Source organism: Lemur catta, chromosome 10 (assembly GCF_020740605.2).
Source record: "Lemur catta isolate mLemCat1 chromosome 10, mLemCat1.pri, whole genome shotgun sequence".
NCBI classification, from domain to species: Eukaryota; Metazoa; Chordata; class Mammalia; order Primates; family Lemuridae; genus Lemur; species Lemur catta.
In genome coordinates this window covers 7851244-7872967 of record NC_059137.1, presented here as the reverse complement: position 1 = coordinate 7872967, position 21724 = coordinate 7851244, and the positions used below count along the sequence as shown (strand labels likewise).

General features: G+C 42.3%; 1 protein-coding gene across 1 annotated transcript in view; it reads left to right on the top strand.

The window, feature by feature from the left end:
- Window positions 1–442: 442 nt before the first annotated feature.
- Window positions 443–21724, top strand: part of STXBP1 (syntaxin binding protein 1) — a 66329-nt gene continuing 45047 nt past the window's right edge. Inside the window, exon 1 of the mRNA XM_045563379.1 lies at window positions 443–670. Within this exon, the coding sequence (XP_045419335.1) occupies window positions 634–670 (37 nt within the window). The 5' untranslated portion in view covers window positions 443–633. The remainder of the gene's footprint in view (window positions 671–21724) is intronic.

Below are 21724 nucleotides of genomic sequence, written 5' to 3'. Positions count from 1 at the left end.
TATGGATCCAGGTACCTGGAGAGATAAGAGATGGTGTCGATGTACCCCAGGTTACCTTGTGGCTGGGGGTGGGTACTGCTGGAGAGAGATCTAGCCGGCGAGCTCCTTCTGTGGGCAGGGGAAAAATGGAAGGCTCCCAGGAAGAGGAAAGACGGGACCAGAGCGGAGTTTCAGAAAGACCGAGCTTGTCAGTAGCCTGTGGCCAGGGACTCGAGTGCTGAGCCGGCAACTGAAGGGACTTTAGGACCCTGCGCCCCGGACGCGCGCGACGCCTGAGGTGAGGAGGAGGGAGAGGCTCCGGCACCAGCCAGGGGTCGCCTCGCTCCCGGCCGCATCCCAGAGGGCGGGGCCGAGCCCCCAGGCCTTAGTGCGATTGGTGGAGGCGCGCGGGTGACGCTAACGACTGGCGCGAGGCCCCGCCCCTGTCCGGCCCCGCCCCCGTGCGCGCGCCGGCGGCTGGCAGCCTCGCTCTGGCTCGCGCCGCGCCCCCGCGCCGAGTCCGCGCATCAGTCGGTCCCGAGCGCGGCTGCGGGGCGGTGAGCTGCAGCCAGCCGAGCGCGCCGACCTGAGGAGGCGGCGGTGTCCGCGGGCGTCGCGTGAGGAGGGTCGGAGTTCGGAGCCTCGCGCAGCGCCATGGCCCCCATTGGTCTCAAAGCCGTGGTCGGGGAGAGTAAGTGCGGTGGGGGTCCCTCCCGCAGGCAGGGGCTGCGACTGCCCAGGCGAGCCCGGCGCGGTACCTGCCCACAGCGCCCCAGCCTCCGCGGCCAGCGGTTTGCCCCCTTCCCTCGGCCGGAGGCCCCTGGCCTGCAGGGTCCCGTTATTCAGGCGCCGCCCTCCCTGGAGGCAAGTCCCTCCCGGCAGCCCGGCCCGCTCCCCTCCGCTGTCCGCTTCCCGCGTGCCCCTTTCCCCCATCCCTCACCTTTCACCCCTCCCCTCATCCCGTCCCTTCTCCTTCAGCCCACGTCTTCCTCCATCGCCATCCCTCCATTCCCTTTTTACCTCTATCCCCTTTCACGTCCATCACTCACTCCATCCCTCCCTCCTCCTCTCCCCCGCTCCCCATCCCTCCCGCTTCACCCCATCCCCCAATCCCTCTTCCTCCCCCTCTACCCCCGGCACCCCGTCCCCGCTCCTTCACCCCGCCTTTACCCCCTGCAGCCATCCCTGTCCCTGCACCCCCGTTCTTCTGCACCGTCGTTGCCTTCGCCCCCATTTCCCCTCTCCCCTCCCGTGCCGTCTTTATTCCCTGAGCTCCCTCCTTCCACTCCTTTTTCCGTCTCCAGCCCCTCCTTCCTTCCCACCCTCCTTCATGAATCGTGACGAGCGAAATCCCGGCCACGTCCTCCTCCCCTGCCCTCCCCGCGCGGGCCGCCGAGCCGCGGTCCCGGCTGCGGAGACCTACCTGGGAGCGGCCGGGCGCGCTCGGCCGGGGCGGAGGCGCCTGTTTTCCTGAGGCTCAGCTCAGCGAGGCGGAGGCCGCCTCACTCCCCCCCTTCCCGGGGCTCGGCTTCAAGGGCGGGGTCTCATCAGGGTCCTGAGCCGTCTCAGATCGCTCGGGAGATGAGGGAAGCCTGGGTGTCAGCTGGCGGGGCGGCCCTGCCCAGCACCGCAGTCTGCAGTCTCGCTGTTTGCCGGACTCAGCCCGCCTGGCGGACCGTTGCGGGCGGCTCAGACTTCTGCTGCAGGGAGGAAACGGTTGTTTATGGGTTTGGATGAAAGGCATAACATGAATGGGTTTTAAAAAATGGGTGATGGTGGGTGTCGGCGGCCAAGTGAGGGCTGATGTTGGGTAATATTTGGAAAACGGCTTCCTCAGTTCTAAAAGAGATTGGTGACGTGGAGAAAAATAGTGCCTCTTTAATATTTTGGCTGTTTCTTTATAACAAAAAATGTGTAAGGATTGCTGTGGCTTTGTTACCTATTTTGGGATTAAGAGAAAATTAAGACTGGGCTCATCTCTGTAGGAGAGGATAAGAAAGGAAAAAGAATAAAAGTGGTGGAAATTTACGATTTCCTTTCTAGTGATTCTTTCCGATTATAGCTCATGCTCTCTCTCTCTTTTTGCTGTCAATGCTTTTGGCTGTGTAGAGTATTATTGTGAGCATCAGAATTGTTTTGTTTCTCCTTCCCATTCTTTTCATTGATATATAGGAAATATTTCTACTGAGGAATCTTTTTGTACAACGTTACCTGACCTATTGCATCAGAAGAAAAATTATTGTAAGAACTGAACTCCAAATAATTTTTACACCCCTTTCCCCAAATAAATAATTTTTAAAAAGTGCTCACCTGCATTACCCATTGCTGCAAAAGCGACAGACAACAGTCCTTACACATTTTTTGTTATAAAGAAATAGCCAAAATATTGAAGAGGCCCTGTTTTTCTCCACATCATCAATTTTTTTTAGAACTGAGGAAGCTGTTTTCCAAATATTACCCAACATCATCCCTCGCTCTGCTGCAGCCAGCACCCACCATCACCCATTTTTTAAAATCCATTCATGTTATGCCTTTCATCCAAACCCATAGACAACCGTTTCCTCCCTGCAGTTAAGGTTGGGATACTTGTACCCTCTATTTTCTAAGGAGAATCAAAGGGTTTAGAGCTGGGAGGACCCATAGGGATCTTCTAATATCAGCACTCTCTTTTTACCCCTGGGAAAGAAGTGGAGACTTGGAGCAGTTAAATGACTTGCCAAAGTCAGTGTTAATTAATATTTTAAAACCTGGTGTCCGTTTCTTTGCAAGACTAGAAAAAAACGCAACTTTCTTCATAGTTCTATATATACCATTTCTTTCTAATGCCCTTTTAAAGGGTTTTGAAATATGGAATGGCATGTTACACATTACATTCTTTAAAATATTATATTTAAATACCAGACATTGAAGATCAAACCCTCAAGTGTTAAAGAAATCAAGTTTTTGCATCTTTTTGTCAGGACCCTTATTCATGCAGGTGGCTCCTTAATCCCCCTCTCCTACCTGTTCTAGAAGCAGGCATTCAGAGTTAAAAATAAATTAATATACAATATGGCCAACATTTATTTTCTGAAATAAGGCAAAGCCACTGTATACAAAAATAAAACCAAACTAATTTTACATAAAATTGGTGAATATGTGAACAATTTTCTATTCCTATAGCATTGAGTTAGGTATAAATTTTGGGAGAAAATATCATTGCAGTCCTTGTCAGTAACACAGATCAATTCTGGCTCCTAATCTTGGATGGAGTTTCTAGCTTTGCTTTTTCCTTTTTTCTTTTTTTTTTTTCTTTTTTGAGACAGAGTCTTGCTTTGTTGCCCGGGCTAGAGTGAGTGCTGTGGCATCAGCCTAGCTCACAGCAACCTCAAACTCCTGGGCTTAAGCGATCCTACTGTCTCAGCCTCCCGAGTAGCTGGGACTACAGGCATGCGCCACCATGCCCGGCTAATTTTTTCTATATATATTTTAGTTGGCCACATAATTTTTCTATTTTTAGTAGAGACGGGGTCTCGCTTTTGCTCAGGCTGGTCTCGAACTCCTGAGCTCAAGCTATCCACCCGCCTCAGCCTCCCAGAGTGCTAGGATTACAGGCGTGAGCCACCGCGCCCGGCCTTTGCTTTTTTTATTCACAAAATAAAAGTAAAGATGTTTTTTAACCTCTCTGCACCAGTTTAAATGTCATCTTCACAACTGCTCTTTGCAATCTGAATTAACAACCCGTAGTCACTGTTTATCATATTTTTTCATGATAAATGAAAATGTTTATTTTCTTCTTAACAATTAAAATTATCTGAAATGATCTTATTCAGTTTCTTTTTCTCTTTTTGGTAGTTGATTCTTTCATCCACTTGAATGTTACTTCCATGAGAGTAGGGTGCTTATCTGACGTGGTCTGGTGCTAAGAACAGTGGCTGGCTCAAAGTCTTCATAATAAATATTTGTTGAATGAAGGATATGAAGAAGAACAAGATAAATGTAGTTTTGGGTTCCTTATCCTTTCTGTGTTGAGTTTATTAAGTGGTGAGTAGCCACAGGTACAACAAAAGAAGAGGTGGGTTAACTTTAGCTGTTCATTCAACAAACATTTGTTCAGAGCCTGCTAGGAACTATAGGGATACAGAGATAAGTAAAACCTGGGACCACTTTCATGCTGTTGTGATAAACATAGACAATTTAGGGGAAGTTTTCCCTGTCACGTCTCCAACACGCTTAGGGTATACTTAGTGTATTGCGCTTATTTGTTGGTCTTGCCCATTCAGATTATAAGTTTCTTCAGGGGAGAGTAGGACCTTGTTATATTCATATGTCCATCTTCAGTGCATAAATTAGTGCCTTGCACTCCATTAATGTTAAAAAAACAAAAAGTATAAAGTATAAAAATTAAGAGGAAGGGCTCTGGAATTAGACTACCTGGGATAAAAATCTGACTTATTACTTACTAGCTATGTGACTTTGGCAGTTAATCGTATCTTTTTGTGCCTCAATGTTTTCATCTGCAAAATGGGTAATAATAGCACCTATCTTGTGGAGTTTTATGAGTATTCAATGAGGTGATACAGATAGAGCATTTAGCTCTGTTCTTGGCACATAATAAATTAGGTAAATATTATCAATATGAAAAAATCCAGGCAGGGTGTGGTGGCTCATGCCTGTAATCCTAGCACTCTGGGAGGCCTAGACGGGAGGATCTTTCGAGGTCAGGAGTTCGAGACCAGCCTGAGCAAGAGCAAGACCCTGTCTCTACTAAAAATAGAAAGAAATTATATGGACAGCTAAAAATATATATAGAAAAAATTAGCCGGGCATGGTGGCTCATGCCTGTAGTCCCAGCTACTATGGAGGCTGAGGCAGGAGGATTGCTTGAGCCCAGGAGTTTGAGGTTGCTATGAGCTAGGCTGATGCCATGGCACTCTAGCCCGGGCAACAGTGAGACTATCTCAAAAAAAAAAAAAAAATCCATAGAGGTCAGTAAAAATGTTAGGGGATTTGGCAAAGAGATAGACTTCCTCTGTCCCTTGAAGCCATGGTTTTGGGGGAGAAAGTGGAGTCTTGGATAAAGTTCTTGAAGAAGGTACAGATGACCTAGAAAATGGAAGAATCAAATTGAAGAATATATGGACAAATTTGTAACCAGACTTCAACTTGCTTCCAGTTCTACTTATTTCTTTACTTTTGACTCTGATATTGTTTTCCTCTATGAAATGTAGTTTTCTGCTCTCTACTTTGCAAGGAGGTTGTAAGAGAAAGGAGAATTGCATTTTTTCCTGGCAACTATATATGCTAATGTCTGATATTTCTATCATGTAAATCCATATTATAGTGCAGAGTTTACCCCGTTCACTGAAGTTTTGTCAGTGTGTTACAAAGATGTACGAATTCCAAGGTGTACTATGTTTTTCTTATTTCCTAGCCATTACCAATTTCTCCTCATGTTCTTTTATAAGAATCACATTCTTTTAGAAAAGAATGTGGTTTTAATTTGTGGGTTAAATACATACCTTTGTCAGATGGGACCATGATTCATAGGATGTGTCAGAAGTTGAGAGGTCACCTATATTGAAGCAATCTTCATTCTTCAATTTTTTTTTTTTTTTTTGAGACAGAGTCTTTTCTGTTGCCAGGGCTAGCTGAGTGTAGTAGCATCATCATCATCATCATAGCTCACTGCAACCTCAAACTCTTGGGTTCCATCTATCTTCCTGCCTCAGCCTTCCAAGTAGCTGGGACTACAGGCGCGTGTCACCACCCCTGGCTAATTTTTCTATTTTTTGTAGAGACAGGGGTCTCACTCTTGCTGAGGCTGGTCTTAAACTCCTGGCCTCAAGCAATCCTCCTGCCTGGGCCTCCCCATTCATTCTTATACTTTTTAAAATGTTAGAGACCTTTGGTTAGCATACAGATAACAAGTATGGTTTTGAACTATATTAAACGCATGTTGTATTTTTTCCATTTTTTAAATTAAAGTAAAATTTGTATATAGTAAAATTCACTCTTTTTAGTGAACAGTTCACCAAATGCAGCCCTTACATGCAGTCATGTCACTACCACCATAATCAAAATACAGAACAGTGCCGCTACTCCTGCAGATTTCCTTGTGCTGCCCCTTTGTAGTCAGTCTCTCCTCCCATCCCCAGCCCCTGGCAACCACTGAACTGTTTTCTCTCCCTATAGTTTGCCTTTTCCAGAATGTTTTATCAATGAAATCATATAGTATGTAGCTTTTTAAATGACTTCTTTCACTTAACATAATGCATGTGGGATTTGTTCATGTTATGTATATCTACAGTTTATTCCTTTACATTACTGACTACTATTGTGTTGTCTGGATATTCTACAGTTTGTTTACCCCATCCCCCAACTGAAGGACTTCTGAGTTGTTTCCAGTTTAGGGCAATTATAAATGAAGCTTCTATAAACATTTAAACACAGGTTTTTGTGTGAACATACCATTTGACTATATAAATACCTAGGAGTAGGATTAATGGATTATGTGATAAGTGTATATTTAACTTCATAAGAAGTTACCAAACTGTTTTCCAAAGTGGCAATATTATTTTGCATTCCCAGCGGCAGTGCATGAGAATTCTCATCCTTGTCAGCACTTGGTATTTTAGCCATTCTGATAGGTAGTGGTATTTCATGGTTTTAATTTGCATTTGTTAAGCTTTTTTTGTGTGTGTGAGACAGAGTCTCACTCTGTTGCCCAGGCTAGAGTGCCATGGCATCAGCGTAGCTCACAGCAACCTCAAACTCCTGGGCTTAAGTGATCCTCCTGCCTTAGCCTCCCGAGTAGCTGGGACTACAGGCACATGCCACCATGCCCGGCTAACTTTTTTCTATATATCTTTAGTTGTTTGGTTAATTTCTTTCTGTTTTTTTAGTAGAGACGGGGTCTCGCTCTTGCTCAGGCTGGTCTTGAACTCCTGACCTTGAACGATCCTCCCACCTCGGCCTCCCAGAGTACTAGGATTACAGGCGTGAGCCACCGAGCCCAGCCTCAAAAGTTTTTAAAAACGTATTCTTTGTTGCCTCTAATTTTGAACTTAAAAAGAAAGGTTTAATACTTGTCAGTTTTAGTCTTCTGATTAGAAGACATCTCTTAGTTTTAATTTAACTGTGTGAAATGAAAAATTCATTTATCATGTTCTTGACACATGCTAGGCACTGGACAAGGAGCTAGGTGCATGTAAAGGCATGGTCCCCATACGTAAAGGAGGTGATAGAAACAAAAACAAGCACAATACAAATAATTCCATAAGTTACCATGACTGAGAACGGTTGTCATTTCTAGCCTACTTTAAAAACACATTCCTTTTTAAAAAGTTTATATATTAGGTTTCAGTATTTAATAGATGAATGAAAATTTCACCGTATCTTCTTTTGAATCTGGACCTAAAGTTTTTTTCTTAATGGATGTTTTATATGCCAAAGAGGTAGAGACAATTTCTGGAAGCAATCATTTACTCTAGATTAAAATTCCAGTAATTCTGATGTCAGATGAAGGTGCTTATTTCCCTAAACTCTCCTAGTTGCATAAAGTGTGACACGGACGGTCACCCACAGAATTGTATTTAACTTTGAAGTGAAACAAATGTTCCTATTTAAGTACCCTCCTCCCTGGAGACTGAGGCTATGCAATTAAATAGCCTTTTTCTCAATGTAAATGTTTTAGACTGGCACTTTTAAAAAAAGGACTTCCTTGATGATGTGTATTTTAAATGATACTCCAGGGAAGGTTTAGGATGAAGGTGTGTAGTGGATTTGTGTAATAACTTACTTTGACTTTTAGAGTTAGTTTTCTCTTTTTTTAACATTAAAAAATTATTATTCAGATATAATTCATATAATATAAGCTTCACCATTTTTTTTTTTTTTTTTTTGAGACAGAGTGTCACTTTGTTGCCCTGTGTGAGTGCTGTGGCGTCAGCCTAGCTCACAGCAACCTCAAACTCCTGGGCTTAAGCGATCCTACTGCCTCAGCCTCCTGAGTAGCTGGGACTACAGGCATGCGCCACCATGCCCGGCTAATTTTTTTCTATATATATTTTAGTTGGCTAGCTAATTTGTTTCTATTTTTAGTAGAGACAGGGTCTCGCTCTTGCTCAGGCTGGTCTCGAACTCCTGACCTCGAGCGATCCACCTGCCTTGGCCTCCCAGAGTGCTGGGATTACAGGCATGAGCCACCGCGCCTGGCCAAGCTTCACCATTTTAAAGTATAAAATTCAGTGGGTTTTAGTTTATTCACAGTGTTGTGCAACCATCTCTAATACCTAATTTTAGAACATTTTCCTCACCCCAGCAGGAAGGCTGTTATTAGATAGTCCCCATTCTGCCCTCTCCCAGCCCTGGTAACTACTAATCTACCTTCTGTTTCCATGGATTTGCCCATTCTGGATATTTCATATAAGTAGAATAGAATAAAATACAGTATGTGATTAATGTTCACAGTAACCCTATGAGAGAGGTGTTATTCCCTGCCCTGTACAGATGAGAACACTGAGGCACAGAGGCAGGGAACGTGCTCTGGGTCTGGCCTCTTTCACTTTAGTATAATGTTTTCAAGGTTCATCCATGTTGTAATATGACTTAGCACTTCATTTCTTTTTGTGGCTGAATAATATTCCATTGTACAGATATACCACATTTTGTTTATCTACTTATCAGTTGATGGACATTTGGATTGTTTGGCTGTTATGCATGATGCTGCTCTGACATTTGTGTATAAGTTTTTGTGTGGATGTGTATTGTCATTTCTTTTCATTATATACCTAGGAGTAGAATTACTGGATTAGATAGTAACTCTGGTTTTTAACTTTTAGAGGCACTGCCAAACTAAAGTTACCTCTGTTTACAAGTCAAATTTTGCCCTTATTTAGGGTCAAGTAGGATTCACAATGTATTAAATTATTAGGTAGTGAGAAAGTGCAAGTTTCAGCGTCTCTTGGCAGAGCTGTGACTGACCCAGTATCATCCATGAGTCAAGGGCAGAACCAGGAATAGAATCCAGAGGGCCTGTCTGCCATAGGGATCCAGTACATATTTGGAATAATTTAGGAGGAAAAATCCTCTTAACTATCAAACACCAAAGAGTAGAGGTTAAGAGTACAAGCTCTGCTGTCTGTGAGCCAGAACCCAAATCTGAGAAGGTGGATGTTGATGAAGTCTGATGTCTCCAGCCAGACCACCAGGGTGCAAATTCTGCCACTGCGAGACCTGGAGCACATTCCCTGCTTCTGTGCCTTAGTGTCCTTATCTGTACAGGGCAGGAAATAACACCTCTCTCATAGGGTTACTGTGAACATTAAACAAGTTAACATATGCAAAGCAATTAGCATAATGCTTGGCACTTGTTGAACAGTACATAAATATTTAATATTAACCATTATTAATAAAATAATAACAACTAACTCATAACTTTGAAGAATTATCCTAAACTCTTTGGGCTTCAGTTTCAAGTTAAAATAAGGCTAATAAGAATGATGGGATTGTTGGGAGGATTAAATGACTCAAACTATCCAGCTTAGTGTGGCTGTTGCAGTAAATGAAAAAAAAATTAACTAACCAAATAAATAAATGATCCAAACCATGTGAAGTGCCAAGGACAGTGTCTGAAACCTAGTAAGTGATTGATACATGGAGAGGCCCATGTTGCAAGGAACTGAAGTATTTGGCCAACAGTCTGCATGAAAATTGAGACCCACCAACAATAGGAGTGAGATTGGAAGTGGGTTCTTCAGCTCTAGTGAATTCTCGAGATAGTTGCAGCCCATTGATGTCTTCTACCCCCCAATCAGAGCTTCAAGCGTGTCCATCCCCTAGACGGTGCGCATCACACCCGTTTATGTATGTATACACCCATCCCCTCCCCCCTCACATCTGCCTGACACCCGATTAATGTTGCTAATTTCTTATTGGACTTATTCCTGGAGTTTGTTGTTCGCCTGCTATGGACAGCGCTATGTTAGGTACTAGTTCTTGTCCCAGTGAGCTTATAGTCTTACAATTAGTACAGATAAGTTATTAATTACAATTGTGATAAGAATTACAAAGGAGGTCTGGGCATGGTGGCTCACACCTGTAATCTCAGACCTTTGGAAGGTCAAGACCAGAGGATCGCTTGAGGCCATGAGTTCAAGAACAGACTGGGCAACATAGCAAGACCCCACCTCTAAAAAAAATTTAAAAATTAGCCCAGCATGGTGGTGCGTGCCTGTAGTCCTAGCTACTCAGGAGGCTGAAGTGGGAGGATCGCTGGAGCCCAGGAGTTGGAAGCTGCAGTGAGCCGTGATCATGCCACTGCACTCCAGCCTGGGTGATAGAATAACACCCTGTCTCTTAAAAAAAAAAAAAGGAATGGTACAGGGCATTATGAGCACGTGTAACAGAGGCCTGACATAGGATGGGGGAGGTTAAAGAAGGGCTTCCCTACAGAGTGACATTTAAACTACTTTCTTTTTAGTTCTAGCTAACTAAGAGTTTTTCCTTTGCTTTTAAAATCAGGTTTAACTACTTTTTCATTTTCTATTGAAATGATCATATAGTTTTTCTTATTTAATCTCTTAAGGTAGTACAATTAATTAATTCTGATACTGAATCATTGTGTTTCTGAAATAAACTCTACCTGATTGTAGTATTCTTTTTCTGTATTATTAGATTCTGCTTATTATTTTTGCATCTATATTCATTCATGTTGGAGCCTTCTTGCTGTTCTTTGATCATTCCAAGTATGTTCCTACCACAGGGCTTTGTATTTGCTGTTACCTATGTCTGAAATGTTCTTCCTTCGAATATCTGCATGCTTGTGCCCTTAATTCCTTTAGGTCTCTGGTCAAATGCCACCTTACCAGTGAGATCTTCTTTGACTACTTTATATAAGATGGAGACTTTTCTGTACTTCCCCCCAGAATTTCCAACCCCCCCTTTCCATGCTGAATTGCCACTTGTCATTATATGACATTTTATACTTACTGCTTTGTTTATCTCTGCCTCTACCATGCAGATGTAAGCTCTAGGAGAGCATAGGCTTTGTTTTGGGCACTGCTGTATCCCCAGCATGTAGAATAGTGCTGGTACATAGTAGGCACTCAATAAATGTAAATATTTGGAATAAGCAATTGAATACTATATATTTTCTTCTTTCTCTTTTAAGTCTTTTTTAGATCTTCTGTATCAGAATTTCTCTCTCATTAAATGAATTGGGAAGTTTCCCATTTTTTAATATGTTCCAGAATAAATGAAATAACATGGAAATTCTTTCCCTTGAATGTTAGAAATGATTTATCCATGAAACTACTCGAACCCATTGCTTTGGAGGGAGAAGATAAATCTTTGACAGCCTTTTAAATTTATTACATATTTATTCAGGCTTTCTATTTCTTGAGTCAATTTTGACAATTTATATTTCCTTATAAAATAGGCCTTTCAATTTAAAAATTTCAAATTTATTGAATATAAATTTGTGTAAATTTAAAAAATATATTCTCTGTCTGTAGCTGTGATCCCCTTTCTCATTCTGTCATGTTTGTGTTATTATTTTCATGGAAATATTTTCTAGAAACTTATTTTGCTTTAAAAAATCAGTTTCATCCTTCTGTGGGGTATGTGTTCTGATTTCTAGAATCAAATGCTTAGTTAATTTATTAGAAACATTTTTTGGTTTTCTAATAAAAGCATCTATGGATTATGAATTTTCATCTAAGTACAGCTTTGGTTAAATCTCATAGAGTTTTTTGTTTGTTTTTTTTTGCTCCATAATTCTTAATATGCAGTATTCTTGCCATTTATTTCTAAATATAGCCCTCCTTTGCTTTGAAGAGGATGTCACTCTTGTTTTTTTTTCAATTTTTTCCCTTTTATTTATTTAAATATTTTTTCTTTTTTTCAATTTCAGAATATTATGGGGGTACAAACGTTTTGGTTACATATGTTGCCTTTATTGCCCAGGCCAGAGCTACAAGCGTGCTCATCCCCCAGACAGTGCACTCCCCACCCATTAGGTATGAATTTACCCATCCCCTTCACCCCATTCCCACCTACCTGGCACCCGATGAGTATTACTTCCATGTGTGCACCTAAGTGTTGATCAGTTAGTACCAATTTGATGGTGAGTATATGTGGTGCTTGTTTTTCCATTCTTGTGATACTTTACTTCAAAGAATGGGCTCTAGCTCCAACCAGGATAATTTAATTTATTTTTAAGAAACAGGGTCTCACTTTCTTGCCCAGACTGGAATGCAGTGGTGTGATCATAGCTCATTGTAACCTTAAACTCCTGAGCTCGATCCTTCCAACTCAGCCTCCTGAGTAATTGGGAATACAGGTGCACCACCAGGCTGGGCTAATTTTTTAATTTTTAGTAGAGACAGGTTTTTGCTGTTTTCCAGGCTGATCTAGATCTCCTGGCCTCAAGCAATCCTCCTGCTTCGGCCTCCCCAAGTGCTGCGATTACAGGTGTGAGCCACTGTGCCTGGCCAGATGTCACTCTTACAGTGGGGTGATTAGTAGTTTAAATTGGGGCAAAATTTCCCTAAGAGGTGGTTTGGGACTCAGGTGTCATCCCCATGTTTCCCATTTAGATGTAAGAGAGCATGTATCTGCCCCAGTGTCCAAAAAGTGTTCCCTCTGGCTTTTTTGGCACACAGCACCTCTGAGACAAACAGCTATTTGGCAGCTAATGAAGTATATTTTCTTTGGTGGAGTGGTCAGGCCAAATTTTATAGTTATCACTGACAACTCAATAGCCATAATTTTGAGCCCTAGTGAGAAGTGCTTTTGGGAACCCCTGGCTCTTACTTGATTTCCTCATAGTCGCTTCTGTGCAGGGCTGTTGCAAGAGCTAAAGTTAGGGTGAAGTGTCTGAGACACCTCATTTCATTTCATTTTCATTTCAGCAAATAAGAATTTTACTTTTTTTAATAAAAAAATTTTTTTTAAATCAAGGTGATACATTGTTGGATAGTGGAAAAATTTCTGGACCTGAAGTCAGACCATGCAGCTAATAGTCTCAGTGGGGGTGACCTGTACATGTTATTTAACCTCTTTTTAAATTGGAAATTCAGATCCCAGCATTATAGTACTCATCTGAGACTCACATTAAGTAGTATGCAAAAAGTTACTTGGAAAACAATGAAGAACCAATATAAGGGGTTATTATTATTTTATAGATATAATTACAGAGATTAGTTTACCTGCTCAGGGTTACTGAATAAATCATTAGAAGAGCTGAGGAAATGAATCACTTGTACTTCTGAGAGAAACATGATGTAATTACTAGACAGCAGCCAGTTGTTGCCTACTCTGATGCAGCTTTGGGAAAGTATGCAGTTGTTAAAGCAGTTTGCTTCTGTTGTCGATCTGAACTTTATATATCTCTGGGCTCTGAAAGAAGAGTAACTACCGATGGCGCAAGTTGCTTGCTCTTGCAGGGCAGATTTCCAATATTCTTTCTTTCTGTTTCTTGTATGTCACTGATATTTCTCTTTAAATGTCTACTAATTATTTGGTCTAAGAGCTGACCTTATAGGAAGTGAATGATATATTAAGTATTTGTCACACTGGGAAAGCCTGTTTTATTCTTGGGAAGAAAAAAATTAGAGATGGAGAAAAGTAGAGACATTTTTTAAAAAATCTTTGGAGCTTGGCTATGAATACACAAATCAGTCTCTAGCAGTCACTCCTTGTTTGGTGGACTTCTGAGATGTCAGAGGACTCCAGGACCATATATCATGGCTTCTTTCCATTTCAGCATGCCTCAGTGGGGTCTGGGACCATGTGTTTTTATTCATTTAACCAATATTTATGCTGTCTCTTTATGTGCCAGAGGCTGTGCTGTGCAGGCAGCAGCTATAGTAGCGTATAAGTAGACTGGTCCTTGTGGGATTCTGACAGGCACTGGTGATACAGTGGATGCATGCCCTGACTGGGGCGATATGGGTGATATGGGGGGCCTCCAGCAAGGCCTGGGGAATGAGGGAGGTGGAGGGAGCCCTGAAGGAGAAGGAGGAGTTGGCCAGGCAGAAGGATGGTGTTGGTGGGACCTGGGGGAGAGTAAGCCACGTAGAGGAATGTCTAAGCTCGGCAAGAATGGGGAAAGGTTCCGTCTGGCTGGAGCTAGGGTGTGTGTCCAAAGAGCAATTGGAAAGATGCAGGGGGCCCTCTTAGCCTTGTTAAAGTCTTTTATCTTTATCCTAGAAGCCTTGGGAAGCCACTGAAGGTTTTGGGTTGGGAAGAGGCATTGTTATGATTTACTCCACAAAGCTCCCTGGTTACTGTGTGGAGAAGATGGGAGGCCGTAGGGGTGGTCCTGGCCAGGGATACAGTGATGAGAACGGTAATCTGTGTCAGGGAGAGAGCAGTGGGGTGGGGAGAAGGAGGTCTACTTGAAGGAGTCTTAGGACGTGGAAGGGTCAGGTCCTGGCCCTTAGCTGTGAAGGGTGAGGGGAGGCGAAGGAGTTGGGGAGGGGTTCCAGTTTTCTGGCTCTGGCAGCCAGTTGGAAGGTTGTGCCATTTGCCGAGAGAGGAAAGGCAGGAGAAGAAACAGATTTTCTGGGGAAGATTAGGTTTGTGGGCCCGTGTTTCAGGCACCTCAGGGGAGATGCTAACAGGCAGTGGGCAGACATGTTCAAGGTCAGGCAGCGGTGTGGGCTAGGGAGCCATCAGATGACTGAATGTGGGAGTGGGTCGGACACACAAGGAGAGAGTGTAGAGTGAGAAGAGAAGAGGGCCTGAGTCCAGCCCCAGTGGACACTGACATTTATGGGAAGCGCCCAGGAAGAGTAGCCAGCAGGCCTGAGAGCCAGAGTTGGAGCTGGAGGAGACGAATGTCGCAGAGCAGTGTCTATGATTTTGTAACTCATGGGGCCCACCCTCAGATTGACTCCAAGTAAGCTGAGCCAGCAACCAGGAGTCTTCAGTTTAGGAACATGCCTCCACTCTCTAGCCTGGGAGGCTTGTCAGTTTGGAAACTTCTTAGGAGTATTCCTCTCTGGTGTTTCCCCTGTGTCTTAAACAGTACTTTTCTGCATTAACTTCATTGCTTCTGATCATTTTGAGGAGGAAATGAGGAAGTGGTTATAGTCAGTCAAAATGCAAAACTCCGAGGATTTGGATTTTATGCTATGTTAAGATGGCATCAACGTGTGGAATCTTGGCTCTGGAAGGGATCTTAGAAGCATCTAGTCTAGACTCTTACCCAGGGCAGGAAGTCAGATTGTACTAGTCTGTTGGATTAATCATGTTGACAGATTTTTTTCCTTCTCTGTGTCTCTTAGGGACGCAGTATCATTTTCATGTTCTATTCCAGCATAGATTCACAGGAAGTCATAGGAGTCACAGGCCTCCTTGTGTTGTGAGTAAAAGCATCTTCAGGATTTTAAGACAAGGCAATCGTGGCTATTGAGAAAGTTTTCCAGTTTGCTTTCCCTTAGTTAATCTTACGGTGGATTACCTGCTGGGAAAATTTCTTAAATAATGTCTCTAATGATTTGCTCACTTCAATTCTCTCTTAATGGAATTCCTACCATTCAAATGTCAGACCTCATGGATTGGTCCTCTAATTTTCTTATCTATTCTCTTCAATTATCTGTCTCTTTGGGGGATATCTGGGAGATTTATCTGGGAGATTTCCTCAACTTTATCTTCCAAGCCTTCTATTTAATTTTGCATTTTTACTGTCATGTTCTTTAAAAATTTCTAATAGCTTTCTTTTTATAGCTCCCAGTTTTTGTTTCATGGATGCAGTATCTCCTTTTATGTCTTTCTCCTTTTTAAAAAAATTAAAAAAAAATCTCTGCATAGTCTCACCTTCCTCCAGTTTGTTGTTGTTTTAGTTGTTTGGTTTGGTTAGCCTCTGTTTTCGGTGTAGGAACTTTCCTCAGATGTGCAGCAAATGCTGGTTGTCTGTTTGTGATTAAGAACAGGAGATAAAAGGTGACTGGGAGCTCTCACCTTGTGGTGGGCCTGATCTGGGTGGGCTATTTGTCGGGGACTCCTAATGTCAGTGTCTTTAGCTTTTTCTTCTTGGGGTCAGATTTCCCAGAGAAATTGTCTTTTGTCTCCTGCCTGAGAGATAAAGGTCTAGCTGCCAGAGTGGATGAAGGAGGCGGGTGGTGGCTAGTGTGGTTCTCTACAAGCCATGTACATATGTCATTTAGTCCCTCTGTTTTCAGGGTTAGACCCACACTCTCAACTGTGTCTTGGGTTGCCCAGTCTGGGGGAATCATCAGTGTTCTCCCATGTTGGGAGAAGGGCAGTCACCCAGTAACAGGCAGTGGAGGAGGGGGTCTAGGATGTTCCACCAACATGCCTTATGCCCCTCCCATTCTTTTAAGTTCCAGAGGCACCTGATGACGCCAGTTCCTGAAACCTTTGAGGATTCTGCTATGGACATTTGATTGGTTTTCACTGTTCCCTACTGCTAGATTAGGATTCTACTTTCAAAGGAGTCAGCTTTTGTGGGCCTGCTAAGTCAATTACCACACATCTATTGTAGAAAATAAGGCCACAGACTCAGAATGTAAAAGTAAGACTTTATCATTTATAAGAACTGCATTCCAGGAAGGAAGGAGGGGCATGGCCACCATGGGGACCACCACACCCTAGTTTCCTAACACAGCAAAGTGACTGGCTCTTTCTTTCTCTTTCTCACTGAGAAGACAGTAGAAATAGTCTCCTAGAGTTCTAGAGCTAATTGTCTGGGCAGCCAGCAAAAGCCTAACTAAATAGAGACACAAGGTTAAACACATATTTCTTTTGTTTTGTAGAAACAGGGTCTTGCTATGTTGCCCAGGCTGGTCTTGAACTCCTGGGCTCAAGCGATCTTCCCACCTTGGCCTCCCAAAGTGCTGGAATTATAGGCATGAGCCACCATGCCTGGCTAAACACATATTTGGAACACCTCAAATCCAGGAATTTCCTACTGACCTAGCCCATTAGATCATCGGTTCCCAACCTTTTTGACACCAGGGACCGGTTTCATGGAAGACAAGTTTTCCACAGATCTGGGCGTGGGGGGAATGGTTTCGGGGATGATTCAAGTATTTTACATTTATTGTGTACTTTATTTCTATTATTATTAAATTGTAATATATAATGAAATAATTATATAGCTCACCATAATGCAGAATCGGTGGGAGCCCTACAATTAGATGGTCCCATCTGGGGGTAATGGGAGACAGTGACTGATCTGACAGAAAGTGGAGCTCAGTGATGTGAGCAAGCAATGGGGAGTGGCTGTAAATACAGATGAAGCCTCACTTGCTTGCCCGCTGCTCACCTCCTGCTGCGTGGCCCAGTTCCTAACAGGCCACGGACCGGTATTACTCCGTGGCCTAGGGGTTGGGGACCACAGCATTAGATCACTCTGAAGTAGGAAATCGAGTGAAGTCTAAGGTCATGTCTTCTGACCCCAGTAGATGTCCTCAACGGACTGGTCTTTGGTGTAGAACTTTTAACCAAATCACACACGGTGGAGAGACAGACTCCAGTCATTTCTCCACTACCCACTCATCTCCTGGCTGAAGGCAGGCAGCACCGACTATTATCCCAACACAGAACCTTAACCTTGTATTCTGAGGGGAATATTTAAGTAATGCCTAGGTACATGGGGAAGGGAGTCAAAGAGAGCCTGCCTACACATTCTGATAAAAGCAGATGGCCAGAGAGAGCTACCTCTGATGATTTAAGTGAAAAAGAAAAAGAAAAATCTACAAGGGAACTTTGTAAAAGTGTGGCATATAGGCTCAGGTAAAGAAGATGGGTACAGAAAAACCATTTAAGTCACTCTCAAACATAAAAATGATAAACCAAGAGCTCAAATATGAGGTAATGTGAAAGAACAGCTCACTCCAGCCTTGGCGACAGGATGAGACTCTGTCTCTATTAAAACAAACAAACAAACATAAGAAGCGGAAACTTCTCTATAGATTGTGGAAGACTGGCTTGAGAAGATCTTACCCAGTCTGCATATTCAGTGAGAGTTAGTGCACTCAGCCATTTCTTTTGGATTTTCAGTGTTTCTTCTCTTCCTGGAGCTCCACCTTCTTCCTGTGCTTGATCCTGGGCCCAAACTCCAACAGGATGTTTTCTTTTCCTGGTATCTCATTGTAACCAGTCACATGGATTTGGGAAGAGGAAACAGCCCTCCTGACATTGGACCTTTGTGTGTGTGTGGTGGGGATGGATATTTACTGCTTTCTGGAAGACTCCTTGAGGCTTTTATGTTGGTTTGACAGCTACAGAATGGCTATATTGAAGATTCCAAAGGGATCTTGAGCTTGGTCCTTGTCATGTGTTGGACTAAAGATTTTTTAATATGTTTAACTTCAGATCTGTAGACCTGAAACAGGTTAAATCTTAGAGCAAGCAGAACAGATTGGGCTGATCAGAATCTTGGACTTGGAAATAAGATGGAGCCAGCACAGTGGCTTGTGCCTGTAGTCTCAGCTACTCGGAAGGCTGAGGTGGGAGGATTGCTTGAGCCCAGGAGTTCAAGGATGTAGTGTGCTGTGATCACACCCATGAGTAGCCACTGCACTCTAGCCTGGGTAACAGAGTGAGACCCTGTCTTAAAAAAAAAAGCAGGAAGAGAAGAAAATGACTCTCACCACCACTGTCATGAATAAGTCACTTGATCTCTCTTGGGTTCAATTTCTTTATAAAATGTATTACATCAGGCTGGGCGGGGTGGCTCATGCCTATAATCCTAGCATTCTGAGAGGCCGAGGCGGGTGGATTGCTCGAGGTCAGGAGTTCGCGACCAGCCTGAGCAAGAGTGAGACCCCCGTCTCTACTAAAAATAGAAATAAATTATCTGGCCAACTAAAAATATATATACAAAAAATTAGCCGGGCATGGTGGCGCATGTCTGTAGTCCCAGCTACTCGGGAGGCTGAGGCAGTAGGATCACTTAAGCCCAGGAGTTTGAGGTTGCTGTGAGCTAGGCTGATGCCACGGCACTCACTCTAGCCCGGGCAACAGAGTGAGACTCTGTCTAAAAAAAAAAAAAAAAAATGTATTACATCAGAGTTTCTCAACTTTGGCACTGTTGACATTTTGGGCCAGATGAGCTGTGCATTGTGGGATGTTTAGCATCTACCCATTAGGTGCCTATAGCACCCCCAGCCATGACAATCAAAATGTCTCCAGACAATGCTAAATGTCCCCAGAGTTGGAGGATGGAGAGCAAAACCACTCCCCACAGAGAACCATTGGACCAAGTAATCTTATGTCCCCTGTCTGCTCTGGATTTCTGGGATTATATGAAACACTCCATTCTTTTCCCCTCTCTTTAGCTTTAAGACTAATCTTTTAGCCCTTAGGGAAACTCCCATTTAAGTCAAGAGTTATTTGGAGTCATTAAATGCTGCATCTACCAATTTAAGGTGCTGGTCACATGTTGGGTTCCTGCCGAGATCAAGATACCTACTCTGGGTTCTTGCAGTTCCAGGAGGAATTACTGCAGTCACCATGGAGTCTGTACTAGGAGGAAGCTCTTTTTAAGAGAAACATTCAGGCTGGCAGGCAGACCAAATGGGACATTAAAAGATGAGGTCTGCTGCTGTTGATAATGTACAGGGCAATGTGTTTTCTTTTCTTTCTTTCTTTCTTTTTTGTTTTTGTTTCTTAGCAAATGTAACATGCTTTCCAAATAACTGAATACTAGTATCATTATCTTGTAGAAAAATGGTCCTCATTCTTCAGTCCTTCCTTTTGAAGACATCTTATTCAACAGTGCTTATGAAGTGATGGTAGTGCTTTCTCCCCTGGAAGATTGCCATTTCATAATTTTTTGTCTTTGTTTAGTCTTTTTGGTTTAAAATATCAACATAACTAAGTAGTATTGACTCCTATAAGCTACTGATTTTAAGAAGATATAAATTATTTGGTTTCCATTTTTGATTTATTTTTCTATTTGTATGTATTTTATAACTTCATAGCTCCTTTGATCCAAGGAACATTACATTTTAGGCAACATCAGGAAGAAAATATTTCTCCTTTAGAATGGAGGTGAAGTAACTGTTACCTCTAAAATACACCTAGGAACTCCTGTTTCTAATCAGCATTGTACGCTGAGATTTCCTTTTTACTGATCAAAGTTCCAGGGTCTGTGATGCTTTGCCTAGAGATTTTCTAGCTCCTTAACCTTTTGGCTCCACTCCAAACTGTATTAATTGGGAAAATAAGATAAAAAATGAGGCTCTCCCTTGAAAGGGAAAGTTAACAATGATTTCTGTAACCCTGGGTCTGAGGTTAGGATTCGGTTTCTCAGATATCAGGCATTTATCATCAGGCGCTTCTCTCAGATATTGGCAGCAGCCCAAGTTTTGGATGTTATAATGCTGGACATTTGAGTCTTATGCAATCTCTGGGTGTGCTCACTAGGGCAGTGTAATCAAGTCAATTGTTAATTCATGCCTACACATTTTAAAGCTTGTGACAACTCCAAACAATGGCTCCCACCCTTTTCTCCCATTCCCCACCACCCAAAAATCAAACCTAAATAGGAATGTTTTCAGATTATAACCAAGCTAAGCAACTGTCATTCCGCAGTTGAAGGGAGTGGTAACCTGTGCTTGCCCTGTGCCTGACAATTTGTAGTCTCAATTTGGTCTCTCCCACTTCCACAAAGTACAATTTATATACAAAATTATAGTAAATTATAATTTTAGATAACTGATATTTTATAGGGGTAAGCCAGTACCTGTCTTCAGATGAAGGCACTATGGAACGGTTCTATATTAAGCAAAACTGCATTTGTTTTTTGAGTTTGAGTTTGAAATTACATCTAAAATCTCTAATCACTTTTTAAAAAAAGCTTTATTGAGATATAATTCACATACCATACCCATTTAAAGTATACCATTCAATGGCTTTTAGTATATTCATAGAATGGTTCATCCATCATCATAATCTTAGAGCACTTTAATTACCCCCGAAAAGAATCCCATATTCCTTAAATGTCTCCACAAACTACCATCCCTCCCGCCCTAGGCAACTGCTAATCTACTTTCTGTCTCTGTGGATTTGCCTATTCTGGACATTTCATATAAATGGAATCACATAGTATGTGGTCCTTTGTGACTGGATTCTTTGACTTAGCATGTTTAACGTTTGTTTCATCTATGTTGTAACATTTATCAGTACTTCATTCCTTTTTATGACTGAATAGTATTCCATTGTGTGGATACACTGCATTTATCCATTCATCAGTTGATAGACATTTGGATTGTTTCCACTTTTTGGCCATTATGAATAATGCTGCTATGAACCTTCATGTACAGGTTTTTATATAGATATATGTTTTAATTTTCTTTGGATGTATACCTGGGAGTAGAATTGCTGGATCATGTGGTAATTCTGTTTGGCCATTTGAGGCACGGCCAGAGTGTTTTTCAAAGGCTGTAACATTTACATTTTTACCAGCAATGAGACTTTTTATGTTACTATGGTTCAAGTATAATGTCTTATTTCCTCAACTGGACTGTATGTTCCTTGAGGTAAAGAAATTGATTTATACTTTTTTTGTATCCTCCATAGACTGGTTATATGCATTTTATTGTGCAAATGCTAGATACTTCATTTCTCTGGGCCTCAGTATTCTGCTTTGTAAAATGGGGGTGATTATAACACTTAACTTCTGAGGATTGCTCTGAGGTTTTAAATGAGATGGTATATGTAAACCATATAAGAAAATATCTATCTCCCATATAGTAAACCTTCAATAAATGTTAGATGTTACTATCAT